This window comes from Pseudophryne corroboree, chromosome 6 (genome assembly GCF_028390025.1).
Source record: "Pseudophryne corroboree isolate aPseCor3 chromosome 6, aPseCor3.hap2, whole genome shotgun sequence".
Lineage (NCBI taxonomy): Eukaryota > Metazoa > Chordata > Amphibia > Anura > Myobatrachidae > Pseudophryne > Pseudophryne corroboree.
The window spans coordinates 205,781,385-205,804,738 of record NC_086449.1 but is presented as its reverse complement, the minus strand read 5'-3'; the positions used below and the strand labels follow the sequence as shown (position 1 = coordinate 205,804,738).

The window sequence follows — 23,354 nt, the reverse complement described above, 5'->3', positions numbered from 1 at the left end:
CGTTACCCAGTCACCTACACTGTATATTCTGCAGAGAGAGTAACGTTACCCAGTCACCTACACTGTATATTCTGTAGAGAGAGTAACGTTACCCAGTCACCTACACTGTATATTCTGCAGAGAGAGTAACGTTACCCAGTCACCTACACTGTATATTCTGTAGAGAGTGATGTTACCCAGTCACCTACACTGTATATTCTGTAGAGAGAGTAACGTTACCCAGTCACCTACACTGTATATTCTGCAGAGAGAGTAATGTTACCCAGTCACCTACACTGTATATTCTGCAGAGAGAGTAATGTTACCCAGTCACCTACACTGTATATTCTGCAGAGAGTAGTGTTACCTAGTCACCTCTACTGTATATTCTGCAGAGAGAGTAACGATACCCAGTCACCTACACTGTATATTCTGCAGAGAGAGTAACGTTACCCAGTCACCTACAATGTTTATTCTGTAGAGAGAGGAACGATAGAGTCACCTCCACTTTATATTCTGCAGAGAGAGTAGCGTTACCCAGTCACTTACACTGTATATTCTGTAGAGAGCGTAACGTTACCCAGTCACCTCCAATATATATTCTGCAGAGAGTAATGTTACCCAGTCACCTACACTGTATATTCTGCAGAGAGAGTAACGTTACCCAGTCACCTACAATGTTTATTCTGTAGAGAGAGTAATGTTACCCAGTCACCTACACTGTATATTCTGCAGAGAGTGTAACGTTACCCAGTCACCTACAATGTTTATTCTGTAGAGAGAGTAACGATAGAGTCACCTCCACTTTATATTCTGCAGAGAGAGTAGCGTTACCCAGTCACCTACACTGTATATTCTGTAGAGAGAGTAATGTTACCCAGTCACCTACACTGTATATTCTGCAGAGAGAGTAACGTTACCCAGTCACCTACAATGTTTATTCTGTAGAGAGAGTAACGATACAGAGTCACCTCCACTTTATATTCTGCAAAGAGAGTAGCGTTACCCAGTCACCTACACTGGGTAATATTACTCTCTCTGCAGAATATACAGTGTAGGTGACTGGGTAACATTACTCTCTCTGCAGAATATACAGTCACCTACACTGTATATTCTGCAGAGAGAGTAGCGTTACCCAGTCACTTACACTGTATATTCTTTAGAGAGCGTATCGTTACCCAGTCACCTCCAATATATATTCTGCAGAGAGTAATGTTACCCAGTCACCTACACTGTATATTCTGCAGAGAGAGTAACGTTACCCAGTCACCTACACTGTATATTCTGCAGAGAGAGTAACGTTACCCAGTCACCTACACTGTATATTCTGTAGAGAGAGTGATGTTACCCAGTCACCTACACTGTATATTCTGTAGAGAGAGTAATGTTACCCAGTCACCTACACTGTATATTCTGCAGAGAGAGTAACGTTACCCAGTCACCTACACTGTATATTCTGTAGAGAGTGATGTTACCCAGTCACCTACACTGTATATTCTGCAGAGAGAGTAACGTTACCCAGTCACCTACACTGTATATTCTGTAGAGAGTAATGTTACCCAGTCACCTACACTGTATATTCTGCAGAGAGAGTAACGTTACCCAGTCACCTACAATGTTTATTCTGTAGAGAGAGTAACGATACAGAGTCACCTCCACTTTATATTCTGCAGAGAGAGTAGCGTTACCCAGTCACCTACACTGGGTAACATTACTCTCTCTGCAGAATATACAGTGTATGTGACTGGGTAACATTACTCTCTCTGCAGAATATACAGTCACCTACACTGTATATTCTGTAGAGAGCGTAACGTTACCCAGTCACCTCCAATATATTTTTTCTGCAGAGAGTAATGTTACCCAGTCACCTACACTGTATATTCTGCAGAGAGAGTAACGTTACCCAGTCACCTACACTGTATATTCTGTAGAGAGTGATGTTACCCAGTCACCTACACTGTATATTCTGTAGAGAGAGTAATGTTACCCAGTCACCTACACTGTATATTCTGCAGAGAGAGTAACGTTACCCAGTCACCTACACTGTACATTCTGCAGAGAGAGTAACGTTACCCAGTCACCTACACTGTATATTCTGTAGAGAGAGTAACGTTACCCAGTCACCTACACTGTATATTCTGCAGAGAGTAACGTTACCCAGTCACCTACACTGTATATTCTGCAGAGAGAGTAACGTTACCCAGTCACCTACACTGTATATTCTGTAGAGAGAGTAATGTTACCCAGTCACCTACACTGTATATTCTGCAGAGAGAGTAATGTTACCCAGTCACCTACACTGTATATTCTGCAGAGAGTGTAACGATACCCAGTCACCTACACTGTATATTCTGTAGAGTAATGTTACCCAGTCACCTACACTGTATATTCTGCAGACAGTAACGATACCCAGTCTCCTCCAATGTATATTCTGCAGAGAGAGTAACGATACCCAGTCACCTACAATGTATAGTCTGCGGAGAGAGTAATGATACCCAGTCACCTCCAATGTAAATTCTGCAGAGAGAGTAACGATACCCAGTCACCTACACTGTAAAGTCTGGGTATCATTACTCTCTCGGCAGACTATACAGTGTAGGTGACTGGGTATCGTTACTCTCTCTGCAGAATATACATTGGAGGTGACTGGGTATCATTACTCTCTCTGCAGACTATACAGTGTAGGTGACTGGCTATCATTACTCTCTCTGCAGAATATACATTGGAGGTGACTGGGTATCATTACTCTCTGCAGAATATACATTGGAGGTGACTGGGTATCATTACTCTCTCTGCAGAATATACATTGGAGGTGACTGGGTATCATTACTCTCTCTGCAATCACCCACACTGTATATGACAATTCCTCCACCCAATGACAAGGCCAAAGTCTGTAGCCAGTAGCTGGGCCCGTCTCTTGTCGAGTGGACCGGACACAACAAACTTCTGAGAACTTTACTTCTATCTGAGTATTGAAAAAAAATCTATTGTTTTCACAGCCAATCATTTTATTGTGTATGCCTCTGATCCCTAAGTGAAATATCTTTGTCTGTAAAATGATGTCAGAGCCTCTTCATACAATTCTGATATGTCAGCTCTTACTATTGTGTCATCCAGTCCGGCCTGTAGGAGAAGCTCCACTATGTGGCAATACTGACATCTGACCGGAGGCTCAGTGCAGAGGTTCTCAGCTTTGATGATCAGGATCTGGATGAGTGACAGCTGCAGCAGTGTAACATCCCGTGGGACGCACGTGACGGACACATTTCCTGCACACAGGGAAGGCACCGGCTCAGGAACTTCTGTGACTATTCAAATATATGCAAAGGGTACATAGTAAGAGCAGACTCTCTGATGTATTCATAACAAGTCACTAATGTGACATCTTAATCTAGGAACTGTCGCACCTCAGAATTACTAGGAGCTATAGAGTATGAACATTGCTACGCGCTAGAGGTACATAAAGGCACATTGAGGTTATGGCGGTTTCTTTCATCAGGAAAGATAGATACTAGTAAATCTCATTAGCCAGCAGAGGGTAATTACAAACACACATACAGTTCCTCCTCATTACTGCATCGCTGTACTGCAGTCAGCCGTGTGCTACATGTGCCAGCTGTAAGACTGGATACCACATTCATATCTCCTCTTATGCCAAAAATGTTCAAATGTTTATAAAGTGGATCCTCTGGCCCACTGCACCTTTTAAGAGTGTATACAATAATTACATAATGAAAACAAACACTATAGAAAACTAATTTTCCTATACTGTACATACATTCAATAAATATCCCAAAAATGCATGATCCATAAAACTCTACAAAAGCTCTCTATTATAGTCATTCAAAATAACCATAATCTGCATTATGCACAACTATAAACGCAGATCTATTATAGATAAGGCACTAGAATACTTAGTAGCATGTTAGGAGTCCTTATTTAACACAAGCCTAACTCATAGTATATTAGTACAATGTACTGAATACAGTCTTAGGAAAATGGAAGTTTGGGAGATTCTGCACTACAGCCTATAAATTATTACTCCATAATGGTAGAAGTAAGTAACATAAAAGGATCCTGTTTGCTTGGGCACACTTTTGTTATACACTGAAGTGCCAAAAGTCATGGGATAGGTGTGGATCCCTCTAGCCTGGCAAAGTGCAGCAACACAACATGGCATCAATTCCACAAGTGGACGGAAGACCTCTGGAGAGATGTTGACCGATACCATCTGGACAGCTTCCCACAGCTACCTGATATTTGCAGGTGCAGGATTTTGGGTGTGAATGGTCCTCTCCACCACATCTCATAAATGATCGATTGGGTTCATATCAAGCAAACGTGGTAGCCACACCATTCATCAAACCAATTCTGGACAACTTGGGACCGATGAAACAGTGCATTATCCTGTTGGAATAACCCATCATTGTGGGGGTACATGTAATCCATGAAGGGTTGTAAATGGTCATCAAGCAATGCAGCATAGCAGTTACCAGTCAATGACATGTTCAGGCAAACCAGCGGACACAACCCACGCCATTATGGAACCACCACCAGCCTGCATGGTGACTTGCTGACAGCTGGAGTCCATGGCCTAATGGGGTCTGTGCCACACCTGAACCATACCATCAGCCCAAAACAACTGGAGCCATGACTCTCTGGACCATGCCACATGTTGCCAGTCCTCCAGTTTCCGATTAGTGATGTCACAAGCCCAGGAGAGATGCTGTGTCCGGTGTGATAGTTTTAACAGGGGCACTTTGGTGGGTCTTCTGCTCCAGTATCCCATGGAAGCTATAGGACTCTTCACTGACCTGCTGGATATGCGTCTGGCACCTCCTGCATTGAATGTGGATGTGATTTTAGCCAGTGTTGCTTGTCTGTTACCAAGGACAATTCTGGCCAGACACTACTGGTCACGATCATTAAGCGGTTGGCCACTGCACTGCCCACGGTGGGTGGTAATGCGTTCCTTGAGGTATTCCCAGTACACACATGACACTGTAGAGAGAGGAATGCTAAATGTCCGTACAACTCCAGAATGGAATGTCCCATCTGTCAGGCACCTACTATTATGCCCCGTCACAACTCCGATAATTTACGTCGCCTTGCTATGAGCAGCCTAGCTGGTGTCCACACTGACTCACGAGATGTCAGATTACAACTGATGCAGGTCTGGACATTTCCAAGACTTAACAGTACGGAGGCGCCACCTACCATTACCTTTACATACGGCTATCCCATGACTTTTGGAACTTCATTATATGTGTTCAATAAAACATAATTTTTAATTTAAATTTCTTCTATCTGAGTTAGATATATCCCCTGCACTCTCACTGCTTTTTTCACTACTTGTACAAAGTAAATGGGGAGTAGTAGAAGCAGAGGGATTATCACATTCGCCCAGATTCTATTAGTTCCTACAGCCTCTATAACGGCCTTAACAAGTGCAACTTTAATATTGAAGGCACAATGTCGAGTGTGATTTCATAAACACCACACTATCTTGCACCATCTTTATTAAGACTAAGCAACACACTCATACAGTATGTCATATGTACACTATTGCATGATATTGTTATTAAGCAACTGCTTAAACTAGTCCACATATTAAATGTGGATTTTGGAAGAATGTGCTCTAAAGACTCCACTGCTCCTCATCTGGAATTAAGGATCTATGGGCCTGATTCAGACCTGATGCTGCAGCGGTCGCAGGCTGAAGCCCAGTGAGGTGTGCGCAAGCGCAGAAGCCACACTGCGCATGCGCACACATTGAGATGCGAAGGCATCTTACTTGTGCGATCACCCCTGCCTGATTAACAGGCAGAGGCAGTGTGGGTGTCGGTGGCATTGCAGGGGGGCGCGGTCCAGACCGTTTGCAGGGCAGGCCACGGCGGCTGTGTAACGTCACATACAGACGCTGCGGCTAAAATCATGCCGGGTAGCCGCCTGCCTTTGCAGCTAAAACCATCGCTGCTGTGCATTGTTTTCGTACATCTGCGGGGGGGTAGGGCCTGGCATGCAGGGTAGACTAGCCAGCGCTATGCTGGGTGTCCCCCCCTCCCCCCCCCTCATGTCCGAGATTTTGATCATAGATGTGCCCAAAAAAACCACACATCTACAATCAAAATCTCGGACAGGTCTGAATTAGGCCCTATGTACTAAGCGGTAGCGAGAGATAAAGTGGACAGAGATAAAGTACCAACCAACCAAGCTCCTAAGTGTCATTTCTCAAACACGGGTGGAATTCAATTAGCCCTGAAAAAAATAATGGGCATTTACCGCAAATTTTTGCCCAGTGATTCAATTGTAGCCCGAATTCTTCCCCCCAAAAAATGTCACATGTTCAGCTGAAAACCCAAACCATATGTGTTTTCGCAGCCGCAATGGCCAATAAAACCTTCTCTGTTTCTGTATCTTGTAAGGTGCTGTACGGATGATGATATAATACCGTAATAATAATAACAACGTATTAAAAAAAAATAGGATTTTGGTACTTACCAGATAAATCCTTTTCTTTGAATCCATAGGGGGCACTGGAGTACTCTTGGGATATGGACGGAGCGTAGCCGGGAATGGCACATTTAAATATTTAAATTAGTAACTGGTCACCCCCTCCATACTCCCATAAAGCCTTCAGTATTTTTACTGAGCAGAACAGGAGCGATAGAGAGGATGAACTATAGAGAATTACATATAACATTATAATATAACGGTCAACACTAAAGTTGACACATAACGTAACTGACAACTAAACAGTTGACACCATAATAGATATCACAGTAACATCGTATCCCTCGGTGATCATGTGTTACCATAAGATTCACTGAACTTACCACAAGACAGGTAAACTGCTCTGGGTGGGCGTCCAGTGCCCCCTATGGATTCAAAGAAAAGGATTTATCTGGTAAGTACCAAAATCCTATTTTCTTTTTCATCCACTAGGGGTCACTGGAGTACTCTTGGGATGTACCAAAGTTTCCCCCTTGGGCGGGAGAGCTGTTTGGCACCTGTAACACTAGACGGCCAAAGCAAGATGCTGATGCCGTAAACGTATCAAACTTGTAATAGCGCACAAACGTGTGCACTGATGACCATGCACTCATGACCTTGTGGCAGCGCGTTTAAGTTGTTTCGTAGAAACTCCACAACCTGCTGACCATGACGTTCCCAAAGAACGTGTTGAATGGTCTGACACTGATGTAGGTGGTTGCAGCCTGCCATGACGTTCCGAAGAACGTGTGGAATGGCCTGACACTAATGTAGGTGGTTGTAGCCTATCATGAAGCTAAGCCTGACGTATGGTATAAGGTCTGCTTGGAAGCTGGCTAAGCTATCTTAACTACATTATAGAGAACAAACAATGTAACTGTTTAACATACAATTGATGTTTGGCTACATAAACGCATAGTGCGCGTACCACATCTAAAGTAGCTGAAGTTCCTGAACCTACTGATAACACAGGAAATACGATTGATTAATTGATGTGTAACATTATACTATCTTTGGTAGGAAAACAGAATTCGTGCGGAGTACAGTCGGCAAAACAGCCAAACACCTTTGCAGGTAAATTGACAAGGCCAAAACCTGCACCTTGAGTGTAGAAACGTAGTCCTCCACCTAACCCAGTCTGTAAAAATATTAAAAGACGGGATAATGATAAAGATAATGGGGGTAATTCCAAGTTGATCGCAGCAGGAAATTTTTTAGCAGTTAGGCAAAACCATGTGCACTGCAGGGGGGGGCAGATATAACATTTGCAGAAAGAGTTAGATTTGGGTGGGTTATTTTGTTTCTGTGCAGGGTAAATACTGGCTGCTTTATTTTTACACTGCAATTTAGATTGCAGATTGAACTCACCACACCCAAGTCTATCTCTCTCTGCACATATTATATCTGTCCCTCCTGCAGTGCACATGGTTTTGCCCAACTGCTACCAAAATTCCTGCTGCGATCAACTCAGAATTACCCCCAATGTCGAAACTTCCGAGCTTCACACCAACCTATACAGGCACCCCAAATTCTGTGCTAATGAGCTGGCGTAACTGGCTTCCTAGCACTTAACATGGTTGGTAGAACAGATTGTGGAATGCCCTCCCTTCTTAAGAGGGCGGTTTCAACAGCCACCCCGTCAAGCGCCGCCTCGCTAAATCGGGGTAAAGGCACGGAGTCTGTTGTAACAGGCCGGGACGTGGCAGGAGCGGTTAAGAATCAGCTGTGAGTAGGTCGCGGGGATCCGAGAACCATGCTCTCCGAGGCCAATGAGGCGCCACTAGTATGACCGTAGTGGACTCTCGTTTGGTCTGTTTTAGCAAGCGAGGAAGCAGCGGAAACGGTGGAAACAGATGCACAAAGCTGTACGGCCACGCGATCATGAGAGCATCCACTGCCACTGCCTTTGGAGCTCTTGTTCTGGACACATTCTGAGATGTTTGATGATTTTTGGCAAGATGCCATTAGATCCCCCTGTGGGTAACTCCACCGCTGGACCAACATCAGGAACGCTTCTGAATTTAATGCCCAGTTTCCTGGATGAAAATCCTGACCGCTGGGATAATCTGCCTCCCAGTTGTCCACTCCCAGAATGAACACTGTCGACAATATCACCTGGTGACGCTCGGCCCAATTGAGGATTCGAGCACTTGTCACATTGCCATGCGACTTCGAATTCCTCCTTGTTTGGTGATGTATGCGATCGCCGTCGCGTTGTCTGATTGCACCTGGTCAGTCTGAGCCCGGAGCATGTGCACCGCCTGCCGCAGCGCGTTGTAAATTGCCCTGAGTTCCAGGACATTTTATTGACAGCAATCTTCTGTGAAGTTGATAATTTGGGACCACAGCTTCCCAACCTCTGAGACTCGCGTCCGTCTTTAGAATTATCCAATTCCAGACGCCGAACATTCTCCCTGCGGTGAGATTGTGTACTTGGAGCCACCAGAGTAGTGATACTCTGGCCCTTGAAGACAACCGCACTATCTGATGAATCTGTAGATGCGTGCAATAACATCCAGGTGACAATGACATGAGTGAACTCTTGCGAACTGGAGTCCGTCGAAAGACGCCACCCTCCTTCCTAACAGTCGAATGCCCAAATGTAGGGAGACTGTCCGTGGATTGCGTACTAACTTTACGCGATGACGAACACTTTGTGTGTTGTGTTCAGGCAGGTAAATCCGTTTATCCACGGAATCATTCCTATGCATCAATCCTTTGTGACGGAATGAGGCTTGATTTCTTTAGGTTGACAATCCAACCGTGCTGAACGACGCCATTGTACGTTAGTAAGACACGTTGCAGGAATAAGCGTTGAGATGGAGCTTTGTTGAGCAGATGTGCAAAGCACAGAACTGTTATCAGTCTCAGGGATCTGAGATGAGCTATCATGACAGCCAGTACTTGTGACCACCCGAGGTGCCGATACGAAGCCAAACGGTAGCGCCTGAAAGTGAAAATGGTTTTTACTGCAAAACATAAGTAGGCCTGATGCGTCTAAGTACTCAGTTTTGTCGAAACCCAGAATTACTGTGGATTTCAACCTGCATTCACCAACTGCAGGTATTCCATGTTGAATCTGTAGTAAACTACGTACTGATTGACCTCGTGTAGGGTCATTATCGAACTGACAGAGACATCCGGCTTTTGTATTGCGGTCTGCAGATCCGCCGTCTTATCTTCTGACCCAGGCAGACCTGTCTTGCAAATTGCAATGGTGGAAGACAATCGACCTGTATTTTGTAAGCTGAGAACCCAAAATTGCAGATCCACCCAACTGTGGACGCCCACAACGGACGATCGGTGATGGCCTGGAAACCCATTATGGCACTGGCCTGTCAGTGGGCTTTAGCGCCCTGTAAAAGCCACTGAAACTTGGTTAGCGATGCCTTGAAGTAGGCGGCAGTACCCTAACCGTATATGTGTTGACGACAATTAGTGGTTTGTTGAAACCACGTCCTCTACCACATGTCCTGTATGTGGCTGTTTTTGTAGCACAGCCTCAAAAGGACTGAGGTGTAAAGACTATATCCTGAGTATTTCTAATCAGGAATTTGTGTACACAATGGTAGGAAATTAGATTTTTTTTTTCCCTCTCGTGGCCTGCGAAATGTATTTGTCCAAGACAGGACCAAACCTGTAGCCAGCGTAAGGTAATGCTTCTATCGATTAGAATCTGACTTCGTTCTGTTAAGAACATAGCGAAAGTGCACGTCGTGCCACAACTAGTGAAGCTGAAAGGGGAAACTAAACTGCCCGACGTCCACAGAAGCTGTACCTAGATATTGAGCAGATTCACAAGTGTGATCAGCGAGAAGCGTAAGGTGTTCTTCTTGTAGGGCAAACGTGAACTGTATTGCCATGCAAATACCACCTTGTTAACCCAAAACCTGCACCAAAGCAGGGCTAAGCAACACCCCTACTGCTGTACCCAGGGCAAACACGCGCTAGCATCCCCAAAGAGGATCGGCAAGAGTCCGTATTTGTCTTAGCTGCTTAGTAAGAGATGCTGAATAAGGAAAAGACACCAGAGTTCCCTGTTTAGCCACCATACTGCATCATTGGGAAAAATGTTCTTCAGACTTCGTTGAGAACCTGACGTACTCCCTGTTAATTATCAATGGCCGGCTGTGTGATATGAGGGCTGGCATTGAATCGACAGAAAGCAACCTAGCTGAAACTGTCAATTTATAAGACAAATAATAACAATTATCCCCAGGCAGTATATGCGTCGTATGTGCAGTCGTATTTGTCCGACATACTGTCTGACAGACTTTGCAGCGAAGCTGCTTGTTGGACTTTGCATTAGAAGTACTCATTATGTACACCGACAAGCAAGCACAGAAGGACAGACCAGTACCGTGCTTAGCATCACGTAAGGAAGGTGTGTATGAATCCGCATTACAGTGCATGTGTTTAACCTACAATAGTGAAAACTATGCTGTACAAAACCAATAAAATAAAAATCCTAACACCACCCCAGCTCCTCCAGAGGCTTAAGTGTTGTAGGGCAGCAACTTCCTGGGAAGAACCAGGAAGTAATATTAAAATGGTGTCCGCCATGTGCTTGCCTATTGCAAGATAAGACTCCAATGTGTATTGAGACATACTCATTATGTACATACATACATATATACATTATATATATATATATATATATATATATATATATATATATATATATATATATATATATATATATATATATATATATATATATATATATATATACTGCTCAAAAAAATAAAGGGAACACTAAAATAACACATCCTAGATCTGAATGAATGAAATATTCTTATTAAATACTTTGTTCTTTACATAGTTGAATGTGCTGACAACAAAATCACACAAAAATTATCAATGGAAATCAGATTTACTAACCCATGGAGGTCTGGATTTGGAGTCACCCTCAAAATTAAAGTGGAAAAACACACTACAGGCTGATCCAACTTTGATGTAATGTCCTTAAAACAAGTCAAAATGAGGCTTAGTAGTGTGTGTGGCCTCCACGTGCCTGTATGACCTCCCTACAAACCACACAAGTGGCTCAGGTAGTGCAGCTCATCCAGGATGGCACATCAATGAGAGCTGTGGCAAGAAGGTTTGCTGTGTCTGTCAGCGTAGTGTCCAGAGCATGGAGGCGCTACCAGGAGGCAGGCCAGTACATCAGGAGACGTGGAGGAGGCCGTAGGAGGGCAACAACCCAGCAGCAGGACCGCTACCTCCGCCTTTGTGCAAGGAGGAACAGGAGGAGCACTGCCAGAGCCCTGCAAAATGACCTCCAACAAGCTACAAATGTGCATGTGTCTACTCAAACGATCAGAAACAGACTCCATGAGGGTGGTATGAGGGCCCGGCGCCCACAGGTGGGGGTTGTGCTTACAGCCCAACACCATGCAGGATGTTTGGCATTTGCCAGAGAACACCAAGATTGGCAAATTTGCCACTAGCGCCCTGTGCTCTTCACAGATGAAAGCAGGTTCTCACTGAGCACATGTGACAGACATGACAGAGTCTGGAGACGCCAAGGAGAACGTTCTGCTACCTGCAACATCCTCCAGCATGACTGGTTTGGCAGTGGGTCAGTAATGGTGTGGGGTGGCATTTCTTTGGGGGTGCCGCACAGCCCTCCATGTGCTCGCCAGAGGTAGCCCGGCTGCCATTAGGTACCGAGATGAGATCCTCAGACCCCTTGTCAGACCATATGCTGGTGTGGTTGGCCCTGGGTTCCTCCTAATGCAAGACAATGCTAGACCTCATGTGGCTGGAGTGTGTCAGCAGTTCCTGCAAGATGAAGTCATTGTTGCTATGGACTGGCCCGCCCGTTCCCCAGACTTGAATACAATTGAGCACATCTGGGACATCATGTCTCGCTCCATCCACCAATGCCACGTTGCACAACAGACTGTCCAGGAGTTGGCGGATGCTTTAGTCCAGGTCTGGGAGGAGATCCCTCAGGAGACCATCCGCCACCTCATCAGGAGCATGCCCAGGCATTGTAGGGAGGTCATACAGGCACGAGGAGGCCACAGACACTACTAAGCCTCATTTTGACTTGTTTTAAGGACATTACATCAAAGTTGGATCAGCCTGTAGTGTGTTTCTCCACTTTAATTTTGAGGGTGACTCCAAATCCAGACCTCCATGGTTTAATAAATTTGATTTCCATTGATAATTTTTGTGTGATTTTGTTGTCAGCACATTCAACTATGTAAAGAACAAAGTACTTAATAAGAATATTTCATTCATTCAGATCTAGGATGTGTTATTTTTGTGTTCCCTTTATTTTTTTGAGCCGTGTATATATATATATATATATACATACATACACACACACACACACACACACACACACACACATAAATATATATATATATATATATATATATATATATATATATATATATATATATATAAAATAAGATTTTACTTACTGGTAAATCTATTTCTCGTAGTCCGTAGTGGATGCTGGGGACTCCGTAAGGACCATGGGGAATAGACGGGCTCCGCAGGAGACAGGGCACTTTAAGAAAGAATTAGGAATACTGGTGTGCACTGGCTCCTCCCTCTATGTCCCTCCTCCAGACCTCAGTTAAGGAAACTGTGCCCGGAAGAGCTGACAGTACAAGGAAAGGATTTTGGAATCCAGGGTAAAACTTACCCAGTTAACAGTATGAACAAGAACAGAGCACCAGATAAACCTGATGCAACCATAACATAACCCTTATTTAAGCAATAACTATATACAAGCATTGCAGAAGAAGTCCGCACTTGGGACGGGCGCCCAGCATCCACTACGGACTACGAGAAATAGATTTACCGGTAAATAAAATCTTATTTTCTCTAACGTCCTAGTGGATGCTGGGGACTCCGTAAGGACCATGGGGATTATACCAAAGCTCCCAAACGGGCGGGAGAGTGCGGATGACTCTGCAGCACCGAATGAGCAAACACAAGGTCCTCCTCAGCCAGGGTATCAAACTTGTAGAACTTTGCAAAAGTGTTTGAACCCGACCAAGTAGCTGCTCGGCAAAGCTGTAATGCCGAGACCCCTCGGGTAGCCGCCCAAGAAGAGCCCACCTTCCTTGTGGAATGGGCTTTTACTGATTTTGGAGGCGGCAATCCAGCCGCAGAATGAGCCTGCTGAATCGTGTTACAGATCCAGCGAGCAATAGTTTGCTTTGAAGCAGGAGCACCCAGCTTGTTGGATGCATACAGGATAAACAGACCTCAGTTAGGGAAACTGTGCCCGGAAGAGCTGACATTACTAGGAAAGGATTTGGAATCCAGGGTAAGACTCATACCAGCCACACCAATCACACTGTTCAACTCGTGATAACCATACCCAGTTAACAGTATGAACAACAACTGAGCCTCAGTAACAGATGGCTCATAACAATAACCCTTTAGTTAAGCAATAACTATATACATGTATTGCAGAGAGTCCGCAGTTGGGACGGGCGCCCAGCATCCACTACGGACTACGAGAAATAGAATTACCGGTGAGTAAATTCTTATTTTCTCTGACGTCCTAGTGGATGCTGGGAAGATATCCCATATCAGCACCCCTTTTCTTCCCACTGGCAGTGGTTACATGCTTGTTGTTTTATGAATTTTGTGAGTGTTCTGTGTAAAATAAATATGTTATCCCTGTGAAAAGTGATCTGCACTATGACCTCTTCTTCTTTATGGAGAAAAAGAAGCATTCTATATCATTGAGGCTGTGTGGACAAGGGATCCAAGAACACGAAGCATACACTAACACAAGATCTCACTCCTGTCTGTTCATAAGGATACTTATGTAAGGACTCATTTATAGTGTTTGCGCCTACTTTTAACGTTTGTCTTTCTTTGTGATTAATTCTTGGAATTTTGTGTGAAGGTTCCTTGTTTATTAGTGGGCTGCATTCACATAATAGGCAGCGCATTTGTACAATAACTTCTTTGCAAACTCCGTAAGGACCATGGGGATTATACCAAAGCTCCCAAACGGGCGGGAGAGTGCGGATGACTCTGCAGTACCGAATGAGCAAAGGCAAGGTCCTCCTCAACCAGGGTATCAAACTTGTAGAACTTAGCAAATGTGTTTGAACCCGACCAAGTAGCAGCTCGGCAAAGCTGTAAAGCCGAGACCCCTCGGGCAGCCGCCCAAGAAGAGCCCACCTTCCTTGTGGAATGGGCCTTCACCGATTTTGGATGCGGCAATCCAGCCGCAGAATGAGCCTGCTGAATCGTGCTACAGATCCAGCGAGCAATAGTTTGCTTTGAAGCAGGAGCACCCAGCTTGTTGGGTGCATGCAAGATAAACAGCGAGTCAGTCTTCCTGACTCCAGCCGTTCTGGAAACATATATTTTCAAAGCCCTGACTACGTCCAGCAACTTGGAGTCCTCCAAGTCCCGAGTAGCCGCAGGCACCACAATAGGTTGGTTCAAATGAAACGCTGATACCACCTTAGGGAGAAATTGGGGACGAGTCCTCAATTCTGCCCTGTCCATATGGAAGATCAGATAAGGGCTTTTACACGACAAAGCCGCCAATTCTGACACACGCCTAGCCGAAGCTAAGGCCAATAGCATAACCACTTTCCACGTGAGATATTTTAGCTCCACGGTCTTAAGTGGCTCAAACCAGTGGGATTTCAGGAAATCCAACACAACGTTGAGATCCCAAGGTGCCACTGGAGGCACAAAAGGGGGCTGAATATGCAGCACTCCCTTAACAAACGTCTGAACTTCAGGCAGTGAAGCCAGTTCTTTTTAAATTCTTCTGTAGGGGCCTTCCTGGCCTCACACCAAGCAACATATTTTTGGCATATACGGTGATAATGTTGTGCTGTCACGTCTTTCCTAGCCTTTATCAGCGTAGGAATCACTTCATCTGGAATGCCCTTTTCCGTTAGGATCCGGCGTTCAACCGTCATGCCGTCAAACGCAGCCGCGGTAAGTCTTGGAACAGACAGGGCCCCTGCTGTAACAGGTCCTGTCTGAGAGGCAGAGGCCATGGGTCCTCTGAGATCATTTCTTGTAGTTCTGGGTACCAAGTTCTTCTTGGCCAATCCGGAACGATGAGTATAGTTCTTACTCCTCTCTTTCTTACAATCCTCAGTACCTTGGGTATGAGAGGAAGAGGAGGGAACACATAAACCGACTGGTACACCCACGGTGTCACTAGTGCGTCCACAGCAATCGCCTGAGGGTCTCTTGACCTGGCGCAATATTTTTTTAGCTTTTTGTTGAGACGGGACGCCATCATGTCTACCTGTGGCCGTTCCCACCGATTTACAATCAGCGTGAAGACTTCTGGATGAAGTCCCCACTCTCCCGGGTGGAGGTCGTGCCTGCTGAGGAAGTCTGCTTCCCAGTTGTCCACTCCCGGAATGAACACAGCTGACAGTGCTAACACGTGATTCTCCGCCCATCGAAGAATCCTTGTGGCTTCTGCCATCGCCATCCTGCTTCTTGTGCCGCCCTGTCGGTTTACATGGGCGACCGCCGTGATGTTGTCTGACTGAATCAGCACCGGCTGGTTTTGAAGCAGGGTTTCTGCTTGACTCAGGGAGTTGTAAATGGCCCTTAGTTCCAGAATATTTATGTGAAGGGAAGTCTCCTGACTTGATCACTGTCCTTGGAAGTTCCTTCCCTGAGTGACTGCCCCCCAACCTCGGAGGCTTGCATCCGTGGTCACCAGGACCCAGTCCTGTATGCCGAAACTGCGGCCCTCGAGAAGATGAGCACTCTGCAGCCACCACAGCAGAGACACCCTGGCCCTCGGGGACAGGGTGATCAGCCGATGCATCTGAAGATGCGATCCGGACCACTTGTCTAACAGATCCCACTGAAAGATCCTTGCATGGAACCTGCCGAAGGGAATTGCTTCGTAAGAAGCTACCATCTTTCCCAGGACTCGCGTGCAGTGATGCACCGACACCTGTTTTGGTTTCAGGAGGTCCCTGACCAGAGATGACAATTCCTGGGCCTTCTCCACCGGGAGAAACACCTTCTTCAGTTCTGTGTCCAGAATCATGCCCAAAAACAGCAGACGCGTCGCAGGAATCAGCTGCGACTTTGGGATATTCAGAATCCAGCCGTGCTGTTGCAGCACTTCCCGAGATAGTGCTACGTTGACTAACAACTGCTCCTTGGACCTCGCCTTTATAAGAAGATCGTCCAAGTACGGGATAATTATAACTCCCTTCTTCCGAAAGAGTATCATCATTTCGGCCATTACCTTGGTAAATACCCTCGGTGCCGTGGACAGACCAAACGGCAACGTCTGGAATTGGTAATGACAGTCCTGTACCACAAACCTGAGGTACTCCTGGTGAGGTGGGTAAATGGGGACATGCAGATAAGCGTCCTTGATGTCCAGCGACACCATAAAATCCCCCTCTTCCAGGCTTGCAATAACCGCCCTGAGCGATTCCATTTTGAACTTGAACTTCCTTACATAAGTGTTCAAGGATTTTAAATTTAGAATGGGTCTCACCGAACCGTCTGGTTTCGGTACCACAAACATTGTGGAATAGTAACCCCGTCCCTGTTGAAGGAGTGGAACCTTGATTATCACCTGCTGAAGGTACAGCTTGTGAATAGCCGCCAGCACTACCTCCCTTTCCCTGGGAGCCGCTGGCAAGGCTGATTTGAGGTAACGGCGAGGGGGAGTCGCCTCGAACTCCAGCATGTATCCCTGAGATACCACTTGTAGAACCCAGAGATCCACCTGTGAGCGAACCCACTGGTAGCTGAAGTTCCGGAGACGGGCCCCCACCGCACCTGGCTCCACCTGTGGAGCCCCAGCGTCATGCGGTGGACTTAGTGGAAGCAGGGGAGGATTTTTGTTCCTGGAAACTGGCTGTCTGGTGCAGCTTTTTCCCTCTACCCCTGCCTCTGGGCAGAAAGGATGCGCCTCTGACCCGCTTGCCTTTCTGAGGCCGAAAGGACTGTACTTGATAATACGGTGCTTTCTTAGGCTGTGAGGAAACCTGAGGTAAAAAAGTCGACTTCCCAGCTGTTGCTGTGGATACGAGGTCCGAGAGACCGTCCCCAAACAATTCCTCACCCTTATAAGGCAAAACCTTCATGTGCCTTTTAGAATCAGCATCACCTGTCCACTGCCGAGTCCATAATACTCTCCTGGCAGAAATGGACATTGCATTAATTCTAGATGCCAGCCGGCAAACGTCCCTCTGTGCATCCCTCATATACAAGACAACGTCCTTTATATGCTCTATGGTTAACAAAATAGCATCCCTGTCGAGGGTATCAATGTTGTCTGACAGGGTATCAGACCATGCTGCTGCAGCACTACACATCCATGCTGAAGCAATAGCAGGTCTCAGTATAGTACCCGAGTGTGTATATACAGACTTCAGGATAGCCTCCTGCTTTCTATCTGCAGGCTCCTTTAGGGCGGCCGTATCCTGAGACGGCAGTGCCACCCTTTTAGATAATCGTGTGAGCGCCTTGTCCACCCTAGGGGATGTCCCCCAGCGTAACCTATCCGTTGGCGGGAAAGGGTACGCCATCAGTAACCTCTTAGAAATCACTAGTTTCTTATCAGGGGAACACCACGCTTCTTCACACAATTCATTTAATTCATCAGATGGGGGAAAAGTCACTGGCTGCTTTTTCTCCCCAAACATAATACCCTTTTTAGTAGTAACCGGGTTAATGTCAGAAATGTGCAACACATTTTTCATTGCCGTAATCATGCATCGGATGGCCCTTGTGGACTGTACATTTGTCTCATCCTCGTCTACACTGGAGTCAGACTCCGTGTCGACATCTGTGTCTGCCATCTGAGCTAGCGGGCGTTTTTGAGCCCCTGATGGCCTCTGAGACGCCTGGGCAGGCGCGGGCTGAGATGCCGGCTGTCCCAAGGCTGTTACGTCATCAAACCTTTTATGTAAAGAATTGACACTGTCGGTTAATACCTTCCACATATCCATGCACTCCGGTGTCGGCCCCGTAGGGGGCGACATCACACTTATCGGCTCCTGCTCCGCCTCCACGTAGCCCTCCTCATCAAACATGTCGACACAGCCGTACCGACACACCGCACACACACAGGGAATGCTCTGACTGAGGACAGGACCCCACAAAGTCCTTTGGAGAGAGAGAGAGAGAGAGAGAGTATGCCAGCACACACCACAGCGCTATATAACACAGGGATTTTCACTATACTGAGTGATTTTTCCCAATAGCTGCTTATTAACACAATTGCGCCTAAATTTATGTGCCCCCCCTCTCTTTTTTACCCTTGTTGTACTTGATACTGCAGGGGAGAGCCTGGGGAGCGTCCTTCCAGCTGAGCTGTGAAGAGAAAATGGCGCTGGCTGTGCTGAGGAAGATAGCCCCGCCCCCTCAGCGGCGGGCTTCTCCCGCTTTTTATAATGAAAATGGCGGGGGGTTTTGCACATATACAGTGTTATATACTGTATTATGTGCTATTTTTGCCAAAAAGGTAAACTAATTTGCTGCCCAGGGCGCCCCCCCCCAGCGCCCTGCACCCAACAGTGACCGGAGTGTGTGGTGTGCTATGGGAGCAATGGCGCACAGCTGCAGTGCTGTGCGCTACCTTAATGAAGACAGGAGTCTTCAGCCGCCGTTTTTCATCTTTATCTTCCGTCTTCTGGCTCTGCAAGGGGGACGGCGGCGCGGCTCCGGGAACGGACGATCGAGGTCGAGCCCTGTGTTCGATCCCTCTGGAGCTAATGGTGTCCAGTACCCTTAGAAGCACAAGCTAGCTGCAAGCAGGTAGGTTTGCTTCTCTCCCCTCAGTCCCTCGTAGCAGTGAGTCTGTTGCCAGCAGATCTCACTGAAAATAAAAAAACCTAACAAATACTTTCTTTTGTAGTGAGCTCAGGAGAGCCCACTAGGTGCATCCAGCTCTGGCCGGGCACAGATTCTAACTGAGGTCTGGAGGAGGGGCATAGAGGGAGGAGCCAGTGCACACCAGATATAGTACCTAATCTTTCTTTTAAGAGTGCCCAGTCTCCTGCGGAGCCCGTCTATTCCCCATGGTCCTTACGGAGTTCCCAGCATCCACTAGGACGTCAGAGAAAAGGGGGCTGAATATGCAGCACTTCCTTTACAAACGTCTGAACTTCAGGAAGAGAAGCCAGTTCCTTTTGAAAGAAAATGGATAGGGCTGAAATCTGGACCTTAATGGACCCCAATTTTAAGCCCAAAGTCACTCCCGACTGTAGGAAGTGAAGGAAACGGCCCAGCTGGAATTCCTCTGTAGGGGCATTCCTGGCCTCACACCAAGCAACATATTTTCGCCATATACGGTGATAATGTTTAGCCGTCACGTCCTTCCTAGCCTTTATTAGCGTAGGAATAACCTCATCCGGAATGCCTTTTACTGCTAGGATCCGGTGTTCAACCGCCATGCCGTCAAACGCAGCCGCGGTAAGTCTTGGAACAGACAGGGCCCCTGTTGCAACAGATCCTGTCTGAGAGGCAGAGGCCATGGGTCCTCTGTGAGCATTTCTTGTAGTTCCGGATACCAAGTCCTTCTTGGCCAATCCGGAACAATGAGTATTGTTCTCACTCCTGTTTTTCTTACGATTCTCAGCACCTTGGGTATGAGAGGAAGAGGAGGAAACACATAAACCGACTGGAACACCCACGGTGTCACTAGTGCGTCCACAGCTATCGCCTGAGGGTCTCTTGACTTGGCGCAATACATTTGTAGCTTTTTGTTGAGGCGGGATGCCATCATGTCCACCTGTGGCCGTTCCCATCGATTTGTAACCTGTGTGAAGACTTCTTGATGAAGTCCCCACTCTCCCGGGTGGAGGTCGTGCCTGCTGAGGAAGTCTGCTTCCCAGTTGTCCACTCCCGGAATGAACACTGCTGACAGTGCTAGCACGTGATTCTCCGCCCAGCGAAGAATTCTGGTGGCTTCCGCCATCGCCACCCTGCTCCTTGTGCCGCCTTGGCGGTTTACATGAGCCACTGCGGTGATGATGTCTGACTGAGAGAGGTTCCGCTTGACTTAAGGCGTTGTATATGGCCCTTAGTTCCAGGATATTGATGTGCAGACAAGTCTCCTGACTTGACCACAGACCCTGGAAATTTCTTCCCTGTGTGACTGCCCCCCACCCTCGGAGGCTTGCATCCGTGATCACCAGGACCCAGTCCTGAATGCCGAACCTGCGACCCTCGAGAAGGTGAGCACTCTGCAGCCACCACAGAAGAGACACCCTGGCCCTGGGGGATAGAGTGATCAGCCGATGCATCTGTAGATGCGATCCGGACCACTTGTCCAACAGATCCCACTGAAAGGTCCACGCATGGAACCTGCCGAAGGGAATGGCCTCGTATGACGCCACCATCTTTCCCAGGACTCGCGTGCATTGATGCACCGACACCTGTTTTGGTTTTAAGAGGTCTCTGACCAGAGTCACGAGCTCCTGAGCCTTCTCCGTCGGGAGAAAAACCTTCTTCTGGTCTGTGTCCAGAATCATGCCCAGGAAGGGCAGACGCGTCGTAGGAATCAGCTGCGACTTTGGAATATTCAGAATCCAGCCGTGCTGTTGCAACACTTCCCGAGAGTGTGCTACGCTGATCAGCAACTGCTCTCTGGACCTCGCCTTTATGAGGAGATCGTCCAAGTATGGGATAATTGTGACTCCTTGCTTTCGCAGGAGCACCATCATTTCTGCCATTACCTTGGTAAATATTCTCGGTGCCGTGGACAGACCAAACGGCAACGTCTGGAATTGGTAATGACAGTCCTGTACCACAAAATCTGAGGTACTCCTGATGAGGTGGATAAATGGGGACATGCAGGTAAGCATCCTTTATGTCCAGAGACACCATAAAATCCCCCTCTTCCAGGCTTGCAATGACCGCTCTGAGCAATTCCATCTTGAACTTGAACCGTTTCAGGTAACTGTTCAGGGATTTTAAAATTCAATATGGGTCTGACCGAACCGTCCGGTTTCGGTACCACAAACATTGTTGAATAGTAACCCCTTCCCTGTTAAAGGAGGGGAACCTTTACCACCACCTGCTGGAGATATAATTTGTGAATTGCCGCTAACACTATTTCCCTCTCTATGGGGGAAGCTGGCAGGGCCGATTTGAGGTAACGGTGAGGGGGCATCACTTCGAATTCCAGCTTGTATCCCTGAGATACAATCTGTATAGCCCAGGGATCCACCCGTGAGCGAACCCACTGGTGGCTGAAATTTCGGAGACGCGCCCCCACCGATCCTGGCTCCACCTGTGGAGCCCCAGCGTCATGCGGTGGATTTAGTGGAAGCCGGGGAGGACTTCTGTTCCTGGGAACTAGCTGTATTGTGCAGCTTTTTCCCTCTACCCCTGCCTCTGGCAAGAAAGGACACACCTCGGACTCTCTTGCCTCTTTGTGATCGAAAGGACTGCATTTGGTAATAAGGTGCTTTCTTAGGTTGTGAGGGAATATATGGCAAAAAATTTTACTTCCCAGCCGTAGCTGTGGAAACTAGGTCCGAGAGACAGTCCCCAAACAATTCCTCACCCTTGTAAGGTAAAACCTCCATGTGCCTCTTTGAGTCGGCATCACCTGTCCATTGCAGAGTCCACAGGACCCTTCTGGCAGAAAATCGACATTGCATTTATTCTAGAGCCCAGTAGGCTAATGTCTCTCTGGGCATCTCTCATATATAGGACCGCGTCTTTTATATGCCCCAGGGTCAGTAATATAGTATCCTTGTCCAAGATATCAAGTTCCTCAGATAAAGTATCTGTCCATGCTGCTACAGCACTACACATCCAGGCCGACGCAATTGCCGGCCTTAGTAGGGTACCTGAATGTGTATAAATGGACTTCAGGATACCTTCCTGCTTTCTATCCGCAGGATCTTTTAGGGTGGCCGTATCCTGTGACGGCAGGGCTACCTTCTTAGATAAGCGTGTCAAAGCTTTGTCTACCCTAGGGGAGGATTCCCAGCGTAACCTGTCCGTTGGCGGGAAAGGATACGCCATAAGCAACCGTTTGGAAATCTGCATTTTTCTATCTGGAGATTCCCACGCTTTTTCACATAACTCATTTAACTCATGTGAAGGGGGATAGGTCACCTCATGCCTTTTTTCCCCAAACATATAAACCCTCTTGTCAGGGACTGGGTTTTCCTCTGAGATGTGCAATACATCCTTCATTGCTATAATCATGTAGCGGATGGCTTTAGCCATTTTAGGCTGCAACTTTGCATCATCGCCATCGACACTGGAGTCAGAATCTGTGTCGATATCTGTGTCAACAATTTGGGATAGTGGGCGCTTCTGAGACCCTGACGGCCTTTGCGCTGTAGGAGCAGGCATGGGTTGAGACCCTGACTGTCCTAAGGCTTCAGCTTTATCCAACCTTTTATGCAAGGAATTAACATTATCATTTAAAACCTTCCACATATCCATCCAATCGGGCGTCGGCGGCGATCCCACATTCATTTGTACCTGCTCTGCTTCCACATAGCCTTCCTCGTCAAACATGCCGACACAAGCGTACCGACACACCACACACACAGGGGATGCTCTATTTGAGGACAGAACCCCCACAAGGCCTTTTGGAGAGACAGAGAGAGAGTATGCCAGCATACACCCCAGCGCTATATGTCCCAGGAATTACACAGTAACTTAGTGTTTACCCAGTAGCTGCTGTATATACTGATTTTGCGCAAAATTTATGTGCCCCCCCCTCTCTTTTTACCCTCTTTCTACCGTGAATCTGCAGGGGAGAGCCTGGGGGGAGCTTCCTCTCAGCTGAGCTGTTGAGAGAAAATGGCGCTGGTGAGTACTGAGGAAGAAGCCCCGCCCCCTCAACGGCGGGCTTCTGTCCCGCGATTTTGTGTAAAATAATGGCGGGGGCTCATGCATATATACAGTGCCCAACT

The 23,354-nt window shown here is 46.9% G+C and overlaps 1 protein-coding gene across 1 annotated transcript in view; it reads right to left on the bottom strand.

The window, feature by feature from the left end:
• LINS1 (lines homolog 1) overlaps positions 1 to 23,354 on the bottom strand; it is a 134,283-nt gene that overhangs the window by 31,858 nt on the left and 79,071 nt on the right. The window contains exon 4 of the mRNA XM_063925670.1: positions 3,082 to 3,287. Within this exon, the coding sequence (XP_063781740.1) occupies positions 3,082 to 3,287 (206 nt within the window). The remainder of the gene's footprint in view (positions 1 to 3,081; positions 3,288 to 23,354) is intronic.